This window comes from Haliotis rubra, unplaced genomic scaffold (assembly GCF_003918875.1).
Source record: "Haliotis rubra isolate DU_JTF1 unplaced genomic scaffold, ASM391887v1 Scf381, whole genome shotgun sequence".
Taxonomy (NCBI): domain Eukaryota; kingdom Metazoa; phylum Mollusca; class Gastropoda; order Lepetellida; family Haliotidae; genus Haliotis; species Haliotis rubra.
In genome coordinates, this window is record NW_025767059.1 from 619,066 (window position 1) to 639,237 (window position 20,172).

The window sequence follows — 20,172 nt, forward strand, 5'->3', positions numbered from 1 at the left end:
GTCACGTTTTTTAACAAATCGGTCTCTAAAACGAGTATTACTGGTCTGTGTTCAACTAACCTGTATCTTTGGTAGACAGAACATGCTTGCTGTCTAAACTATATCATTTCATGTCCTAAATAACACTTTTTTCTTTATATTTTAACATTTTCTAGTTTTTAGTTATGGGTAATACGATCTGATATAAATTGCACGCGTGTTGTCGACAATTGTTTGTTGCAATTGTGTATGTTTTCACATGCGTATTTGATGGGTTTTTTCATAAACCAGTCCTGATTGCTTTCAAAACTTAACTACATTCGACTCGTGGTAGCGGTGGTCATCTTAGAGGCAGCTTTTATTGACGGGTACGTCACTCACCGACACCAAAAAAACCGTACCCCCTACCCATGTATGTCAATCCATGCTAAGCATTTGTTTAAATGAATGGTTAGCTTTTCTTGCGTTTCGTGTTCCTATACTTTACTTGTTATTATTAATGTATTTAAAGATCAGAAAGTGCTTTTTGTTTCATGAATCGCATCTTGCAAACTCGACGACTGCAATTGTCCACTTTAATTGAGAATGACTTTAAAACGTGTGTCGTGGTTTGCGAATCGCGGGCAAGTGTGTCTGTGAGACGTTCTAGGACTTCAGTCCTCCCCCACAACGAAGCACACGTGATACATGTGGTCTCACCTCAGGCAAGCGAGTTTATTCAAAATTGCCTCTGTTAGCAGAAAATGGGTACCCGGTGAAATAATATAAGTCGTGACTTCTAGCGCCTGACAGGCAGCTTGGGTTATGCCGGGTAATAATCAGATTGAGCAGGATATCTAGCCTGGAAAAGGCGCGTTATAAATATTCTAATTATATTATGTCTAACACTCATGCATATCTACTATTTCTATTTCCCTATTGACAGCCTTGGCTTGGTTTTACACTGATATTGGGGCCACACAGCTTTCATACCTTAAATTACCAAATAAACTTCCATGGTTAAATTGACCAATATTGTCGTTTCCAGAAACACTCACATTGGTTGCGCTGAGTTGATTCCTTTACAGCAATTTTTTAACAATTTATTTATCTGTCATTCATGGCCAATTCTTGAACACGTTCAAGCCTATATTCTTTTCTGTCATCAATTCTCGGTCGTCTTTGATATGATTACTATTATTTTGTCTAGAACATACTTTTGGAACTCTTTTCTTTCGACCTTTCGCCGTATCTCATGGTGTCAATCACTGGTTTGTGTGGTCCAGGCTGGATTGTTTACAGACCGCGTCGTACAGCTGTAGTACTACTAAATGGGGCGTCAAACCCATGACATAATAATCAGAATTGGACAATCGAAAGAGATTTCTTACGGACGTGGAAAGTTTTTTGTCGTATGTAGTTTAAACTGCCATTTTTAGCTTTAATTCGTATTACTAGATTGCCTGGTCCAGACGCTTTTCTGTCTCTTTCCTCACCTTTCTGTCCTGGTCTGTATTGCTTGTCGCGAACAAGCTTGAATACCGATGGTAGACTGCCGTCACATGTAAATGTGTTTAAACTTTAAAAAAGATTAACAGAAGAACACATTAGAAGTATACAGTTTTCGGCAGAAGAAGTTATACATAGTATGTGCTCTTATATGGCCTTTTTGTTGTTGTTTCAAGCATTTGTGTTGAGTGTACAAGCGTAAAACGATTGAGGCGCTCGTATAATATTAACTTGGCACTGACAGACTGGCTGAGTATGGTTTTACGCCGCTTTTAGCAATATTCCAGCAATATCACGGCAGGGGACACCAGAAATGGGCTTCACACATTGTACCCATGTGGGGAATCGAACCCGGGCCTTCGGCGTGACGAGCGAACGCTTTAACCACTAGGCTACCCCACCGCCCCCCTTGGCACTGACAGCATCATAGAGGAGGATCCGTGCCTTCTATGGGCAATGTTGACTGTAAATCTAGCGAAGTGTGAAATAAATCCAGCTCGTTTTAAGTTCTTAGGTCAGGACATTGGTCAAGATCAGATACAAAATAAAAGGTTACTGCAAGTTTGTAAACATTGACTATGAGAGTGTCGGTTTTTATTGATCAACTTCTACAGGTACTGTTTGATGTTTTGGAAAACTGCTGTCGGGGAAGTCCAGTCCGGGTCCTCTTCATCAAATTCCAACCAGACTTGTGTACGAGGCGTAAACATAATTTTTCTCCTGATGCAAGATTGCCTTGGTAGAACCTCTTTTCGAACTGTTCTTTCCTTCCTTTCTCAAACATAGATACAGACGAAGTTCTTAGTCGACTGTCGACTGGCTAATGAATCGAGAGCTGTACGTATACTTCTGGTCCACATACCTTTGGGAACAGGGTTAGAATTGGTCATCAGCAACCCATGCTTGTCGTAAGATGTGACTAACGGGATCGGGTGGTCAGGCTCGCTGACTTGGTTGAAACATGTCATCGCTTTCCAATTGCGAAGATTGATGCTAATGCTGTTGATCACTGGATTGTCTGGTCCAGACTTGATTATTATGCCCCCGGCATGATATGCGGGGGCATATAGTCGAGGCCTCGGTCGTCTCTAATTATTTTGTTTCCGGAATATAACAACCTTGCAATAATTTTCAAGAAAACTTGGCCGATATATCATACAGATCCTGAAGTGGTGCCTTTTACTATTTGCGGATTTTTGGTATTTATATTTTCCCCTGTTTCCATGGGAACGATTGGGACTTGCTATAAAAAACCCAAGGTGGACTTTTTTTAGTAACTGTTAAATGATTTGTTCTTTCAAATTTTTGTGGGGCGGGGAATTTGTCATATTCTGATGACTTGTTTACAGCCGACTGTCATAAAGCTGGAATATTACCAAGTGCGGCGTTAAACAACAAACAAACAAAACAAACGTCTACAATGTGACCAAATCACAGAAACAACTCTTCTTTGAGTCGTGTGTGATGCAGGAAACGAACCTCTTTATGACCTTCTCGACCACCTGGCTGCTTTCGATACCGCTCATCACAAGAAGCTGTTGGGTCAATTGGAGACAGAACAAGGGATAAATGTGAGTTCAAGTCCTATTTCTCCAACAGATTCCAAACAATCATAATCGATGGTTTCCTTCAGACTTAATCTCACTGGTGTCCCTTAAGGTTGTGTACTTGGCCTAGATCTTTTTACTCTTTCCACTAAAAAACTAATAGAAAAACACCAAACGTCAACGCCACCGGTTACTGATGATTCACAGCAGTTGCTGTAACGATATCAAAGCATACCGACCGTGACATTCTTATCGTGTATATTCACCACCATCTTATTAGAGAGAGCTCTGTTTTAGGAGCTTTCAAAAACGTCCGTGAACTACATGATTCCGTACACTTCGAGGTGGAACTCTCGTGGGGACTGGTTGTACTTGTACAAGAGCGAGACCAAATTTATTCCATCTACGTCTTAAGAAGTCTTTTTTATCCCATCCTCTCAGGAATAGCAATGCCTATTGCTTACTTTGCATTTAGGTCATGCTCATAAATATTTCATCTGAAGGGAGGGGTAGTAAGATCAGGGTTATTGAGAACGATAGCAGTGAACAAAAGAATCCTCGAAGAATAATGACAATTATTATGGATATACAACTTCTTTTATTCTGTGGAGGCGACGTTTCGACATAGGTTCTAATGTCGTTGTCAAGCAAGTGATACATGAGTAACAAATTGAGAGCATATATACAGGAGTTGTTGTTACAGTAGATAGGAATGAGTTGTTTATACAATAGATGAGGTTGATGTACAACGTTTGTATGAGAGATTGAGTAATTTGATAGGAAGCCAGTAGGGTTACATACAAGGACTGAATTAGAGCTTATACAACTGATAGGAAGCCAGGTGGATGTTTATACAATGGATGGGGTTGATGTACATAGTTGGAATGAAACCGGTAATGTACACAAGAAATATATTGATTACTTTATCAAGTGATGGTAGGCATTGGGAATGTAGTATCCTTCATCTCTGTTGAGGGAGGGTCCTATCTTTTTGATGTGTACTGCTTCCAAAAGTTTACGAATTTTGTAGTCTGACTGGTTCTTTATAATGGTTTTGGTCTTGTCCCATTTGATGGTGTGGTTAGGATGGGCTTTGATGTGGTCGGCAATGGCTGATTTAGAATCATTTTTCCTAACTGAAGCCTGGTGTTCCTTGATCCTGAGGGTGAGTGGCCTTGATGTTTCTCCCAACATAGGAGTCACCGCAGTCACATTCTATGTGGTAAACCACACCTGAGGGGTCTTGCTTCTGGGACGACCTAGGTCTTCCTGTGGCCTGCAAGAGGTTCTGGATGCTGTTGCCTCTTTGGAAGGTGACGTCTTTGTCAGCTTGCTGCTTCAAGAGTCGTCGGATGTGATGGCTATGTACGGGAGACTGGTGGTAAAGGGGGGCTATTTGTTGTCGGGGCGGTTTGTTACTCATGTATCACTTGCTTGACAACGACATTAGAACCTATGTCGAAACGTCGCCTCCAAAGAATAAAAGAAGTTGTATATCCATAATAATTGTCATTATTCTTCATCAACTCAACTTCTAAAATGCCCATCAAAGAAGTCAAATGAATCCTCATTTAACCATTAGTCTTAATCATGGTTTACTGAAGCCTCTGTGGCACCTGCTCTAACGGCAGTCCTGGAGAGTCCCTGTAGAATAGAGGAAGAAGGAAAATAGTAACTTCGTAAACAGTTTATCCGAGCTTCTGAACTAATTATCAGGAGAGGAAATTGAAACCCAATCCAACTGGTTACGGACTCCACAAGTTACATCCATTCCCGAAAATAGCCCCAGCGACACCTTGTAGCGTTTGTGGAAGAGGTTGCCATGTTTCCTTAACACCTGGTGTTAGTGATCTGTTTTTATAATGCGGTGGGCGGAGCCCAGTGGTTAAAGCGCTCCCGTGTCACTGAAGACCTTGTTCGATTCCAAACATGGGTACTATGTGTGAAGCCCATTTCTTGTGTCCCCAGCCATGATAATGCTGGAATATTGGTAAAAGCTGCGTGAAACCGAACTCACTCACTCTTATAATTCGTATAATTTTATTTAAAGTTTCGACCGCCTCCGTGGTGTAGTGGTTAGAGTGTCCGCCCGGAGAGGGGAAGGTCGCGGGTTCGATCCCCGGCCGCGTCATACCAAAAGACCTTAAAATATGGTACTTGTTGGTCCCTGATTGACATTAATAGGTAAAACAAGGACTGGTATAATGTGTCTGAGTGGGGTATTCATGCTTAACTGCGGCATGGCATCGCAGTGAGCTAGCACTTTCAAAACAACTTAAGTCTGGGCTAGTACAAGTAGCCACACATACACATGCATGCACGTCGTCATATGAGCGAAATATTTACAAGTACGACGTTAAACCCCATTTCATCTCACCTTAAAATTTTCACTACTGTTTTGCATTTTGGAATCCTCTTGGTATCAAATGGATACTGATTATTCACGATTGACGATTGTTATTTAAAACTGAATATTTCACATTGTCACAGTCATAGGTTTTGATATTTGAATATGAATTTCCTGAGGATTGATGTTTGTATTTTGTTTTGACATAATCAACAGCATGATAGAGCCAAGAATATGACTTGGGACTGTTCTGTTCGGTACATTTACCATTGTTTGTTTGTCTATTTGTTGTTCAACGCCGCACTCAGCAATATTCCAGTATTCTGTAAAAAGTCGAGTCTAGACCAGAAAATCCAATGATCGATAGCATGAGCACCGATACACTGGAATACCGGCCAACCAAGGCCGACCATCCGATCCCGTTAGTCGCCTGTTACGACAGGCATGGGTTGCTGAAGACTAATTGTAACCCGGATGGTATATTAACCTGGTACATTATAGAGGAGAGACTCAAACATTTGGTTCTTAATAAGTGGAATGATATGCTATAGGCCCCTGAATTCATTGCCAGTTTATCATTATTGTTTTAACTGTTCCATGCTAAACATGTTTCGACTGAAAACATATTCAGATCCTAATAAATATTATGTTTGAAACATGCTTCTAAATATGTTAAATACCTTAACATGTCTAGATATCTAGACCCTTCAAAATGATGTGACTAGCATTACTGTTTATTACCTGAAGATAATGTTTATAGCACACACTTTATCAAACCGTTGAATAAATTAACCATCCGGCAAAGGATATAGATACAGTTGAAAAGCGAAAACGTCTTTCTTATGAACTCAGATACATTTATTACAAGAAACACAAAACAATTGTGATATAATTAACAATACATTAACTAAACTTACACGACTATTTAATGGATTTACGTGAAATACAAATTACTGCAAAGGAATTACAATAGCAGCAGCTCAAATACTAAGGCATTATGATATAACAGCAACGGTTTCAGCAACAAAGACAGACACGATAACATTCAGCAAGCAGCAACTGTTTCCAAACTTGCAAATTGTTCCTGGGTTTGGGATCTCAGGGAAATGTAAAGGTCTTCACATTCTGCTGGTCTTGATGTACTGTGGCATTATAGAATAAATTTCTTCTGAAACATTCTGTAACATGCTGGAATATTCTGACAGCTGCAGAATTTTCCAAATCCCACGGGTCTCCCTGTCTAAATATGTAACTAGGATACAACTGTCCTCTAGTGGATCTCAACAGATCCTGATAGAAAGATCCAGTAGATACTTCCTAACGGAAACTCATACACAAAAGACCTCTATATAACGTCACACTCTGTAAACCGTTTATCCATTTGTACCTGAGAGTCCAAATGATTGTGTTTGTTTAATTCAGCAATATTCCAGCTATATGGCTGCGGTCTGTAAACAATCGAGTCTGGACCAGACAATGTCTTCCTATTCTTCCTATACAGTCCCATTCCGCCTACAGGTGAAAACAACATAATGCGATCCAGTGATGAGGAAGTAAGATTATGTGCTGACCTATTCTACCTTTACTGAACTGGTGGTTTACCAAAAGTCAACTGCAGGCAATACTGAAAAATACGACCAGACAATACAGTGATCAACAACACGGGCATGGATCTACGCAGTTGGGATACGATGACATGTGTCAACCAAATCAGCGAGTCTGACCACCCGATTCCGTTAGTCGCTTTTATGATATGCATGGACTACTGAAGACCAATTCTAACCCGGATCTTCACGGATGTGCCCAATTTGTTCGTGAGAGAGAATTTACGAATATGCCACTACCTACATAAAGAAATAGTCACGATGAGTTTTATCGTTCGTTTCACCACATGGAAGAATAATACTAATTTTATTTCAGTATTTGAGGCCACTTGGCCAAGAGTAAAAACATTTAAAACAGTATTTTGCGGATGGACAGATAAAACAATGTCATTATGACATTTTCATACAGGCAAGTTACGCTTTAGAAATATTGCAATAGATTTCAATAGATGTACACTTGTTGTTGATAAAAGTTGTTTAACTTTTAACCTTGACGGAAAAGTATGGTAATAACTAGGTATATACAGTTTTCTGTATGTACAGAATAGAAAGGACACACAGGTAAAAAAAGAAATTCATCCTGTGTAACATTAAAATCACATTTGTGACATGTGAGCACATTGTCATTAATATTATCATTATAACGTTGTTGTTGAACTTTCGACTAATGGAATAAGACAGCGAAATGTGTGTAAAATACGTATTGGGTCCTTGTTATGACAGAGTTCCAATATGTATTTTTCAGGTTCCAGGGCGGACTTTATTGTTCCATAGTCTTTTAGAAAAGATGATGATGTTATCCTAGAATGCCAATTTTGAATTTCAATGTCTTGATATCTTCGTAAAAATTCACTTATAAACATTTAAATATTCCGCATTCCTGTATTAACCAAACATAAGTAAATCCAGTTGGGAATAAAAGTAGATGCGCGTGTGTGACTATCATCTTGCAGCTTTAACATTTAATAACATGATTTAGAATGTCCATGATCATCCATGTGTAATAATCTGCACCAATAGTTGATACATCTGCTGTAATATTTAATACTAGTACATAATTGGGTTTTACCAATTACTTTTACTAACACACAGAAAACGTTTGAAAAAGAAGCATTGGATTTTCTCATTGTAAGCAGATATGAATAACCCCAGATTTCACGAACATACAATAATGTTGGGAATATTTTATGATCAAATATTGCTGAAGCAACTCTTTAAACATTTTAAACATATGGAACGAGGCTTTTTTTGATTAAAGACTTCACACGTGTTTCACATGTCTTGGACCATATTACTTTTGTGGTAAAAACAACACCTAGATATTTACAGTGTGACACAGCATTCATTTGGTTACCTTTATAGAACATTTCCTCTGTTCCTTTACGTGATATTCGAATATTGCTAAGACAGTAGAAAACCAACCATCCTCACCCACTCACTCAACATAAAGGGACGCTACAATCCTCCCAGCGAACGTTGGGGTCCATCGTATAGCACCACGGTACTGAAGACCCGGGCATTCTACAGTAGTTGCTCTCGTTAACTAGGGCGGGGTCCCTGGCTGACATTCCTCAGGGGTAATAGGCCCTAATGTGGGGGGTGGCCGTGTCCCATCTCTGACATGTCCGACCAGTGTTGGTAACGTTCAAGGTTCCGAGATAGAGCGTCGAGTTCGTGTAGCACAGCTCCTCTGAAGGAAATAGAAGAGCGGGTTCTTATCATATAAAACCCCAAAGACAACAGTAAAATCCAGGCCGAAATACCACTGAGTGCGAAATGAGAGTTTTGAATTCATGAAATCAATATAAAATAAGTTCACGCCCAAAATGTGTTATTTTCCAGTGATAAGGAATAATTGTTTGCAAGCCAAACAGCAAAGCACGCTTTTGGGGAAACTTCATTTTCCTCACATGCCGCAGTGAAGCATGAATACTGCCACTCTTGACATGGTTATACTGATCCGGGTAGGTCGACCAGTCCTTGTTGTGCCCGTTAATGCCGAGCGTCAGGCGGGACCAACAAGTACCATATTTTAACGTCTTTTGGTATGACGCGGCCGGGGATCGAACCCGAAAGACCTTCCGCATATCTATATGTGGACGAATCTAACCACTTGACCACGTTAGGCGGTGGTCGTGATGAATGTGGGCATGTTAGTGATAGCATGTTGTATACGTGATGACTGTTGGCATGTTAGTGATAGCATGTTATATACGTGATGACTGTTGGCATGTTAGTGATGGCATGTTATATACATGATGAATGTTGACGTGCTAGAGATGGCATGTTATATACGTGATGAATGTGGGCATGTTAGTGATGGCATGTTATATACGTGATGAATGTGGGCATGTTAGTGATGGCATGTTATATACGTGATGAATGTGGGCATGTTAGTGATGGCATGTTATATACGTGATGAATATGGGCATGTTAGTGATGGCATGTTATATACGTGATGAATGTGGACATGTTAGTGATGGCATGTTATATACGTGATGAATGTTGGCATGTTAGTATGGCATGTTATATACATGATGAATGTTGGCATGTTAGTGATGGCATGTTATATACATGATGACTGTTGACGTGTTAGAGATGGCATGTTATATACGTGATGAATGCTGGCATGTTAGTGATAGCATGTTATATACGTGATGAATGTGGGCATGTTAGTGATGGCATGTCATATACGTGATGAATGTGGACATGTTAGTGATAGCATTTTATATACGTGATGACTGTTGGCATGTTAGTGATAGCATGTTATATACGTGATGACTGTTGATGTTAGAGATGGCATGTTATATACGTGATGAATGCTGGCATGTTAGTGATAGCATTTTATATACGTGATGACTGTGGGCATGTTAGTGATAGCATGTCATATACGTGATGAATGTTGACATGTTAGTGATAGCATTTTATATACGTGATGACTGTTGGCATGTTAGTGATAGCATGTTATATACATGATGACTGTTGGCATGTTAGTGATAGCATGTCATATACGTGATGAATGCTGGCATGTTAGTGATAGCATTTTATATAATTTGATGACTGTTGATGTGTTAGTGATGGCATGTTATATACGTGATAAATGTGGGCATGTTAGCGATAGCATTTTATTTACGTGATGGTGATAACATATTATATAAACATGATGAAAGTGGACATGTTAGTGATAGCATCTCCACATCTGTGAAGAATGAATATGCGCATGTTAGTGGTACCATGTTATATACGTGATGCATGTTGGCATGATAGTGATGGCATGTTATATCTCGTGATGAATGTGAGGTGAGATGAGGGTGAGGTGAAATTGGGTTTACATCGTACGTGAGAATATTTCGCTCATATGACGACGTGCATGCGTGTGTGTGTGTATGTGCGGCTGCTCGTACTAGCCCAGACTGAAGCTGGTTTTATAGTGCTAGCCCACTGAGATACCATGCCGCAGTGAAGCATGAATACCCCACTCAGACACATTATACTGACTCCGAGCCGACCAGTCCTTGTTGTGCCCATTAATGCCGAGCGTCAGGCAGGGACCAACAAGTACCATATTTTAACGTCTTTTGGTATGACGCGGCCGGGGATCGAACCCGAGACCTTCCGCTCTCCGGGCGGACGCTCTAACCACTACACCACGGAGGCGGTCTCGTGATGAATATGGGCATGTTAGTGATGACATGTTATATACGTGATGAATATGGGCATGTTAGTGATGGCATGTTATATACGTGATGAATGTGGGCATGTTAGTGATGGCATGTTATATACGTGATGAATATGGGCATGTTAGTGATGGCATGTTATATACGTGATGAATGTGGACATGTTAGTGATGGGATGTAATATACGCGGCATGAATGTGGGCATGTTAGTGAGGGGCATGTTACATACGTGATGAATATGGGCATGTTAGTGATGGCATGTTATATACGTGATGAATGTGGACATGTTAGTGATGGCATGTTATATACGTGATGAATGTGGGCATGTTAGTGATGGCATGTTATATACGTGATGAATGTGGGCATATTAGTGAGGGCATGTTACATACGTGATGAATGTGGGCATGTTAGTGATTGCATGTTGTATACGTGATGACTGTGGGCATGTTAGTGATGGCATGTTATATACGTGATGAATGTGGGCATGTTAGTGATGGGATGTAATATACATGATGAATGTGGGCATGTTAGTGATGGCATGTTATATACGTGATGAATGTGGGCATATTAGTGAGCATGTTATATACATGATGACTGTTGACGTGTTAGAGATGGCATGTTATATACGTGATGAATGCTGGCATGTTAGTGATAGCATTTTATACGTGATGACTGTTGGCATGTTAGTGATAGCATGTCATATACGTGATGAATGTTGACATGTTAGTGATAGCATTTTATATACGTGATGAATGCTGGCATGTTAGTGATGGCATGTTATATACGTGATGAATGTGGGCATGTTAGTGATGGCATGTTATATACGTGATGAATGTGGGCATGTTAGTGATGGCATGTTATATACGTGATGAATGTGGGCATGTTAGTGATGGCATGTTATATACGTGATGAATGTGGGCATGTTAGTGATGGCATGTTATATACGTGATGAATGTGGGCATGTTAGTGATGGCATGTTATATACGTGATGAATGTGGACATGTTAGTGATGGCATGTTATATACGTGATGAATGTGGGCATGTTAGTGATAGCATGTTATATACAAGTGGGCGATTTACCTTGATGACATTTATAGCTCCCACCCTGTTCTGTGCATGTGTCGTTCACACTGCATGGTCTGGACCCACAAATACCGACAAGTCGCTGAAAAGATCAATGTTCAGTTGATTAATGCCGAATTTGGGAACAGCGGTTGAAATATAATCTGTTCTTTATGGAATACTTCCTCAACTTCCTAAGTTATAACATATAGTATACTTAGCAAGCAAAAGGAACGTCATTTAATGTTTTGATTGTATATTTTTGACAACATCTCCAACTGTAACCCGAGCAAAGACATTCCCTTCCAAATTCCTTCCTGGAACCCAGGAAATAGTCTCAAAACGCAACCTGATACCGGAGATGGTACGGTGTTTTCCATGTTTTTCATGCAACTCATGCTGCACGTGCTGTTCACAAGGACCAGCCCTATAAAATACACCCCAAACGTTCACATTACAACGTCAGCGGGATGCCGCGACTTTCACGACAGCTCCTGTGAGAGGAACCAGGCGCTAAGAAGACTTGAAGCTGGCCACACTGCACAAGTCGTTTCAAATCACTTCCAGGTCAACGTTCGGACCATCTACAGCCTGCAGCAACGTTTCCGGGCCACCAACACCACAAATGATCGGCCCCGTACTGGCAGACCAAGGGTGACCACAAGACGACAAGACCGCCATGTTGTGCGACAGCATGTACAGAATCACTTCATGCAGGCATCCGAAACAGCACGCCAGACAGTGGGAACACACGGGAGACCAATCAGTACTGATACAGTACGCCGACGTCTTAACAGCGGGAACCTCCATTGCCGTAGACCTTACCGTGGACCTATCCTCACCCCTTGTCATCGGCGTGAAAGTCTACAGTTTGCCCTACAAAACCAAAACTGGCGATAGAGGTAATGGAGAACTGTTCTGTTCACAGATGAGAGTCGGTACTGCGTATCAACTGCAGATGGCAGAACAAGAATATGACGACGACGTGGCCAGCGTTACTTACACCAATGTGTTATGGAAAGAGACTCATGGGGAGGTGCAAGCATCATGGTATGGGGTGGAATAGGCTTGAACCAGAGAGTGGGTCCTGTGGTGTTCCAGAACCTTGGTCCAGGGAGAGGAGGCGGCATCCGACCAAGCTCTCAGACCCGACGTCATACCGCACGTCACCGTCCTACAGCACGTCACCGGAACGGTGTCAACATTATGCAGTGGTCAGTCCTTAGTCCTGATTTAAACCCAATTGAACATCTTTGGGATGAAATTCAGGGGAGACTGAATAATGTCATACCAAGGCCGAACACAGCCGATTTATTGCGCCAGGCCTTTCTCAGAGTGTGATTCCAGGTGCCAATGGCCTTTATCAATCGATTGGTGCACTCAATGCATAGACGCTGTGCTGCAGTTATTGCCGCTCGTGGTGGTCACACTAGATTCTGAAGTCAAGCGTCTGAATGGACTGCAAACGTTCACGTAATGTCTTGAGTTATTCATTGACGTGTCAGGATATTGTACACAAAAATGTTTTTGATCTGCTTATTATGTCAATTTCTGTAATGATTTGATTACAGTGTCTATCTAATTTTGAATTCGTACTGACGTTTGTTTTGCTGCTGAGTATATATGCCAAAGCCAAACAGTGTGTAAAGGGTGTCTGTACCATACTGGTGACACGTGGATCTGTACCATACTGGTGACATGTGGATCTGTACCATACTGGTGACATGTGGATCTGTACCATACTGGCGGCATGTGGATCTATGCCGTACTGGTGACCTTTCGATCGGTCCCATACTGGTGACTCGTGGACCTGTACAATGTTGGGGTCATGTGGATCTGCACCAGTGGTCCAAGATCTGGAAGTACGAGGAAGACGAATGGCGGTGATGACTGACAAGACAAGTGGCAGTATAGCTCTCCACCAGTACCACTAGAAGAAGACTTATCGCTGCTTGTCTGAGAGAATGCCACCACGTCAGACATCCAGGAGGAACGTCCCCAAGGAGGACATGGCGTAGGGTTCATTGGTCCAATGAAAGTGGCTAACGTCTGCACGTTACGACAGCTGCTGCTGCGTATGGAGACGTCGTAACGAGGCATACTACCCGGAGATGGTCCATGCAGCAGAAACATTTGGATGTGGCCGTCAACGTCTATTTGCAGGGCAACGCCACTGAAACGTTACCATGGCCCGAAAGGAATATTGATATTTACCCATCGCCAAGATCGAGCTGGAGATATTCCTGTTGCGAATCTGCAGGAACGGAGACAGACATTCCATGTGGAATGGCAGAGGATCTCAAAGCTGAAACATGGAGGCTTGATTGGCAGTAGGAGGAGACTGTCAGATGGTATCCGTTTGAGGGGTGTCTACACCAAGATTGTTGATTGAGTTTAGGTTTACGCCGCTTTTAGCAATATTCCAACAATATCACGGCGTGGGACGCCAGAAACGGGCTTCACATGTTGTGCCCTTGTGGGAAATCGAACGCGGGTCTTTAGCGTGACGAGCGAACTCGTAAATTTGGTTTTCAAAGCATATACAACAGCATGTAGGTTTCTGGTACAAATAGTATGCATAAGTAGATGGTGCTTGGTTAATGCTCATGTGTGTCACTCTTTATCGTATCAATCGCTCTTGTTACTTACCGATGGAAAATGCAACGCGCTGGCATGGTTCCAACCAGAGGATGCTTCCATTCCAGAAGGAGCTCGAGCCGTTGTCGCGCCGGCGTAGTTGAGTTCGCACTGTCCCGCCTTGTAGTTGAAGCTGACGCAGCGAGACTGTTGCAAACATGACTTGACACAGTCCTGTAGGGTAGGGGTCTGAAGCACGAGATAGACTGACCCCACGAGTCTGCTACCAGTCAGGATCCCTGTTGTGCCAACCTCTCGACTGCATGACCCCGTGACTTGACCCCTCCCTGTCATCAGCCCCAAGAGCAGTATTGTTGTCAAGAGGCTTCGCATTTTCTAGATATTTGGTAGATCAATGTCCATCATAGAATTGTCTGACTCACGTGGCTTAAAATATGTCTTGGAAAGAAGCCACTTCCTTAACGTCTTACATAGCAGTCATGACTTTAGATCAGACACTTCCCTACCTTGTTAAATAGCGTCCGCTCTTACGTCTTGAGAGCAGAGTTATCACAGTTTCCTCAATACTAGTTTTGTTCACGGTCCACAAACTTGTAATTTTTTACAATTCCACTTCGTTGTTAAAATGATTAGTTTGATATAACTAATAAAGCATGCAACTCCGAACATTGTTTTCAGTGTCCTTTGCAAGAATAAAACAGGGAAGTCAGTTGGTCTGTCTCTTGCTAAAGCTCATTGATCGCCGTCTTGTAATCTACTTAAAATATTGCTGTAGTTTATATGTGCAATTTCTTTCACCGTACAGTTGGAAGACTAAGCAATTATAATATAGACAGCGAGCGTTACTACCAGCACCATTGCACCATTATTACATGTTCTGGAAATGACATAACACTTGATTAAATTCTGACTTCCCAGCCTACAGCTTTTCCCTCGTGTCCTGACACGAACAATAGAGACATCACTTTCCATGATTACAAGTAACCTTATCCGTCAAGATCCAGGTTAGGATTGGTCTTCAGCAACCCATGCTTGTCGTAAGAGGTGACTAACGGCATCGGGTAGTCAAGCTCACCGATTTGGTTGACACATGTCATCGTATCCCAACTGCGTAGCTTGATGCTCATGGTGATGATTATTGGACTGTCTGGACGGTTTTTTCCGTATTGCCTACAGTTGACTTTTGTTGAAGTACATTTTAGTATTTTGATTATTTACAGACCGAGGCCATATAGGTGGGTGCGTCGATAAACAAAAATAAACAACAACAACAATAACAACAACAACAACAACAACAACCTGCCACTCACGATGCGATCATTCAGAGCATTGGTATACCCTACAGCAGGGCGTAATCAAATTGTAATTGGGTAATTGCTGTGGTTGCGTAACAATTACGTCTCACGGGAAAAGGGATGGGCAAGTGTGTCTATTGCGCGAAGTGCTCCAGTCAAAGATGACACAACACAAAAAGACAGTAATAATATGTATTAAAATAAAAGGTCTTGGTTACAGAGTTGCAAGTTCCGACTGCACAGTCCAGGTGAAACCTAAAAAACAAGCTGGCTTGTTGTCACCTCGACAGTGCAGGCAGAAAGAGCCATTGTACAGATACAATTATGAAAATTAACAATAATCCGAGTGATATACAGGATGTGACGACAATACTTATTAGGGGAAACAATAGTATTAGAGAATATATAAACACAATATTGGAACAAAAGTATATGTGCATATATGAGCACACAACCCCAAAGAGTATTTACATAAATAACTTTAATTATATAACCCAAAAGAATCGTCACACCCCTCCTATCAGAGGATTTACATAGGGCCCCACCTGAGGTGAGGTGAAAGTCACATTAACTTTAAGGGCCAATGGGAAATATAAAAATACATATATATACACAAAGTGGGGCAAAATTTATACCCAACACATTTGGAATATATGATACAGAAAACCGGTTTGATTGATATAAACAATAGCCACGACAGGACACCTGGCCTGTACGACACATGTGGCTAAGGGAAATGGGGTATGACTGCCTGTTGGATGATCATACTAGTCAATATGAGGCTAGCTCCAACAGAATGTCAATACACCCAGTAGGTACACCACTTGGGGCTACCCAGAATGAACACCTAATTATAGTAAATAAATTGATAATATGTAATAAACGGATATTACATGATTTATATTACTACAATTTGTAGGTATATTATTGGCCATATAATATAATACATTATATTATTATTGAATAAACTGTGACTTCACTTTCACATCAAGTGGGGAAACATACTAAAACATGATTGATGTAACAACATGTAGAAATATTACGTTTGATGATACGCGTAACGCCAGACGCGAAGAGAACGAGAAAATAATCTTGTTCAGAAAATAAACAATATTCAAATGCTGAATATGCTATTACCCATCAGTAGCACTTTACAGATATACTTGATAAAGTGACATGAGATGATGGTAGGCTTTTGCTATGTTAGAATAAACATGAAGCAGACGACGGACCCTAGGTTTGTTTACATCCGGTGCAGCCATTTTGTAATGGAGCCGGACGGGAGCCGGAGAATGCCGAGGAGAGCCGAAGACAGCCCAGGCTGTGTGCTGCTCAGTGGAGAGGTCAGCACTGGTCAGTGAGCATGACCGCCACTAATTGGTTCCAGCTGATACCGTGATACTCTAACTGAGCACATGGTTTGGAAACCGGGACAGTGATACAGCCACTTTTTAATTTAGAATAAAATGGCAAAAGAGTTCTGTTGTTAACAGCAACAAGTTGTAAATAAATGGAATTTTGAATTTAGCAATGAGCTAGAGACAATTTTGACTGGCAGGTCAAATAAGCAAATTAATGCTAAACACACAAAGTACTTTACTAAAATGAATTTCTAGATGAAAATATATTACAATGAGTACATGTCATTTATTCTTGCCATCGAGTGCACGTTTGGACAGTCACAGATGAGTGACCTTTCGCCAGTTTGGCACAGCAAGAATAATTGATGACAGTGACCCAACACTTGTTTTAATTGTGATTTATCAAATTAAATAATGCATTAATTTAAAAGCCGCAGATAATTACTTATCCTGCTAACAACATAACTATGCATTGGAATTTAATACAGAAGACCCAGTTGCAATATGGAAGCAAACTGAGGTTCTTACCTAAAAAACAAGCTGGCTTGTTGTCACCTCGACAGTGCAGGCAGAAAGAGGAAGATTTCAGGCTTGGGGGTCCCACGCTCCCTCTTGCCCCTGTCATGTGACAACATAGCCCCTGGGGATTGGCTAAAAAACTGTTGCTATGGAAACCATGGCACCAGTGCCTTGAGCCCCAGAACCCTATCAGATAACTGGTAAAGGGCAGGATATTGGGTTACTTGTGCAAGAGACTAGGACAAAATATCCAGCCTTTACACGATTAATTACAGACCGCAGTCATATAGGTGGAATATTACTGCGTGCGGCGTAAAACAAAACTCACTCACTCACTGGCAATGGTGTTACTAGCCTGATTCTATAGGGCTAGTTGAATACATAATTACGAGATAAAGGTACTCAGATAGGAGCTTGATAACTAATATATTTTAATGGATGTCCTCGCGCCAAACTGAATTTGGAACTGATTTCGCTGTACGTTTACTTCCATTTCACCATGTCAAAATTATAATTAGAAACTTTGGGGGTACCTAATATTGATTGATTGGTGATAGCTCTGGGTGGGATGTCCATTCCCAGGCATGAAACGCCGTCGCTAGATTTCTAATTCATACTGGCGCTTTATGTGCTTGAAATTATTTTCTTATATCGATATTTTATATGTGCATATGTGTCCCACATGAAGCTAAGAAGCTTACCGATCTCAATACGAAATGACCACGCCTTAGAAGAAAAGTAAGCAAACAAGATTTTTCTATACCACTTGTCAATATGGTGACGTCACAGCATTCATTGTATGTGAGGTCCTAGTCGGCCATTTTAAAAGTCAAAAATTTCCCCAAAGCTTGAAACACGTTTAGTCAGCTTCTGTCATGATTCAAAATACAAAACGTGCTGACACATGTTCTTTGAATATTGTACTTACAGCAGATCTCGCTTTATAACCTAGAATCGTAGTCAAGATTTACAGAGCTACAGATAACTACTTGGGTCATTGACAGATAACTTCTTGGATCATTAAGTTATGTACTCGTTTGTGTTCATCTCAATTGGGTATCCTAATTTTCATTTGAGTAACCAAATAAATTGTACCCACCTCACTCAAATCCAATTGGGCATTTTGCCATTTTCCATTAATTGTAAAAATATATTTAAATGTTGGTTTACGTGTTTGTTATTTGTAATTGATCTGTAATCTGAGAAACGATAAGAACGACTGCAAGGTGCCAAGTTCAGGTGCTGAAATAGAACCTTTCAATATACCTCAGATATTTTATCTATCTAGGCTAAGATTTGACATTTTTGTGTGTACGCATTCAAGATCAAATTTATTGAGTATTTACAAAAATCCAAGCGTACTTGAACGCATCAGACTATATAGGAAATGAGTTTTCACATAATTATTTGCGTACTTTACGCGGATACGCAGCTTATCTGTACCTCTGGATTTAGAATTCATCCGGGCAACCACAAAGAGGACTTTTCTTTTGATATCACGACGATGCAGCCGTAAAATCGTTTGTTTCAACCAGACTGACTGACTGAGTTTGGTTTTACGCCGCTTTTAGCAATATTCCAGCAACATCACGGCGGGGAACACCAGAAATGGGCTTCACACATTGTACCCATGTGGGGATTCGAACCCGGGTCTTCGGCGTGACGAGCCAACGCTTTAACCATTAGGCTACCCCACCGCCCCGTTTCAACCAGAGACGGGCAGAGTGGTTTGATATCAAAAGGGACCGTAAGTAGGTCACGGCATTTCGCGAGACCTTACGTTGTTTAGTATTTCCGGTGACAAACAACCCTTCATACCTCTTCGAATGGTGTCATGGTTGTCAGTTGACAGTAAGGAACCGATAATCCTTGCAGGAATAACACATTTTCCTATCTAACCATCCCCAAATTAGCCAACTATCACGACTGCCAACAGGTGTGACAGCCAAGCATGTTTGTACACTTGGTCCGGTCTGGTAAAGTCATATTTGGCGATCGCGCAATTTGATTATACGCTTGTCACCGGAAATCTGATACGGAAAGTAAACTGGGCCCCGTCTCGCATATCACGCGATATAGTTGGCGCGCGTAAAGGGAGCCATGAACCAGCTTTGTACCGGAGGTACCTATTTCAGACTTCCTGGTGGTAGCTAGTCTGTCTCACAGTCCCTGAACCACATTAATTTCCCTACTGCTAAGCCTCTCTGCAGTGCTAAAGCCCTAAATGAAGCAAGTCTAGATTTCCTCAGGTCTGAATCTCTGGTCTCCCTAGGGCTCCTTTTCAATATTTAATTAAGCTTGTTTGTTACTATCAAAATTATATATATTCAGAGACTAAGCCTTAGTCTAGGTGGTAGCCTACTGTGGAAATTAGATTTTGTCCCAGTGATAGCAGCAGATACAGCAGAAACCCAGTTCCTTGTAAGGTACACACGTGGGGTAATCGTCGCACACATGTGACACTGGGTCCACATGCGCAGCACATCTGTTGCTCACGCGTGCAACATTGGTGCTCAACGGGTTGTACTAGGGTCTTCGCGTGTATGGTGAGTCAAATTTAAGGCAGTAGTGTACATGCTCATTATGTTTGGAACCAATTGCTTTATAGTATTCGTTATTAATCGTGCTACGTCCGAAAGGCTCCTGGTTGTGGCTGCTCCATCCAAGGCGATACAGCTGAGGAGGAATTCGTCTT

At 41.3% G+C, this 20,172-nt stretch overlaps 1 protein-coding gene across 1 annotated transcript; it reads right to left on the minus strand.

Annotated features, from left to right (window-relative positions):
• Window positions 1-8,536: 8,536 nt before the first annotated feature.
• Window positions 8,537-14,974, minus strand: LOC124286369. The gene is made up of 3 exons (XM_046722733.1): window positions 14,354-14,974; window positions 11,723-11,807; window positions 8,537-8,655 (listed from the first exon to the last, which is right to left on the minus strand). Exons 1-3 carry the CDS (start codon window positions 14,672-14,674, stop codon window positions 8,537-8,539), a joined length of 525 nt encoding a protein of 174 aa, XP_046578689.1. The 5' UTR covers window positions 14,675-14,974.
• Between the last annotated feature and the right edge of the window lie 5,198 nt (window positions 14,975-20,172).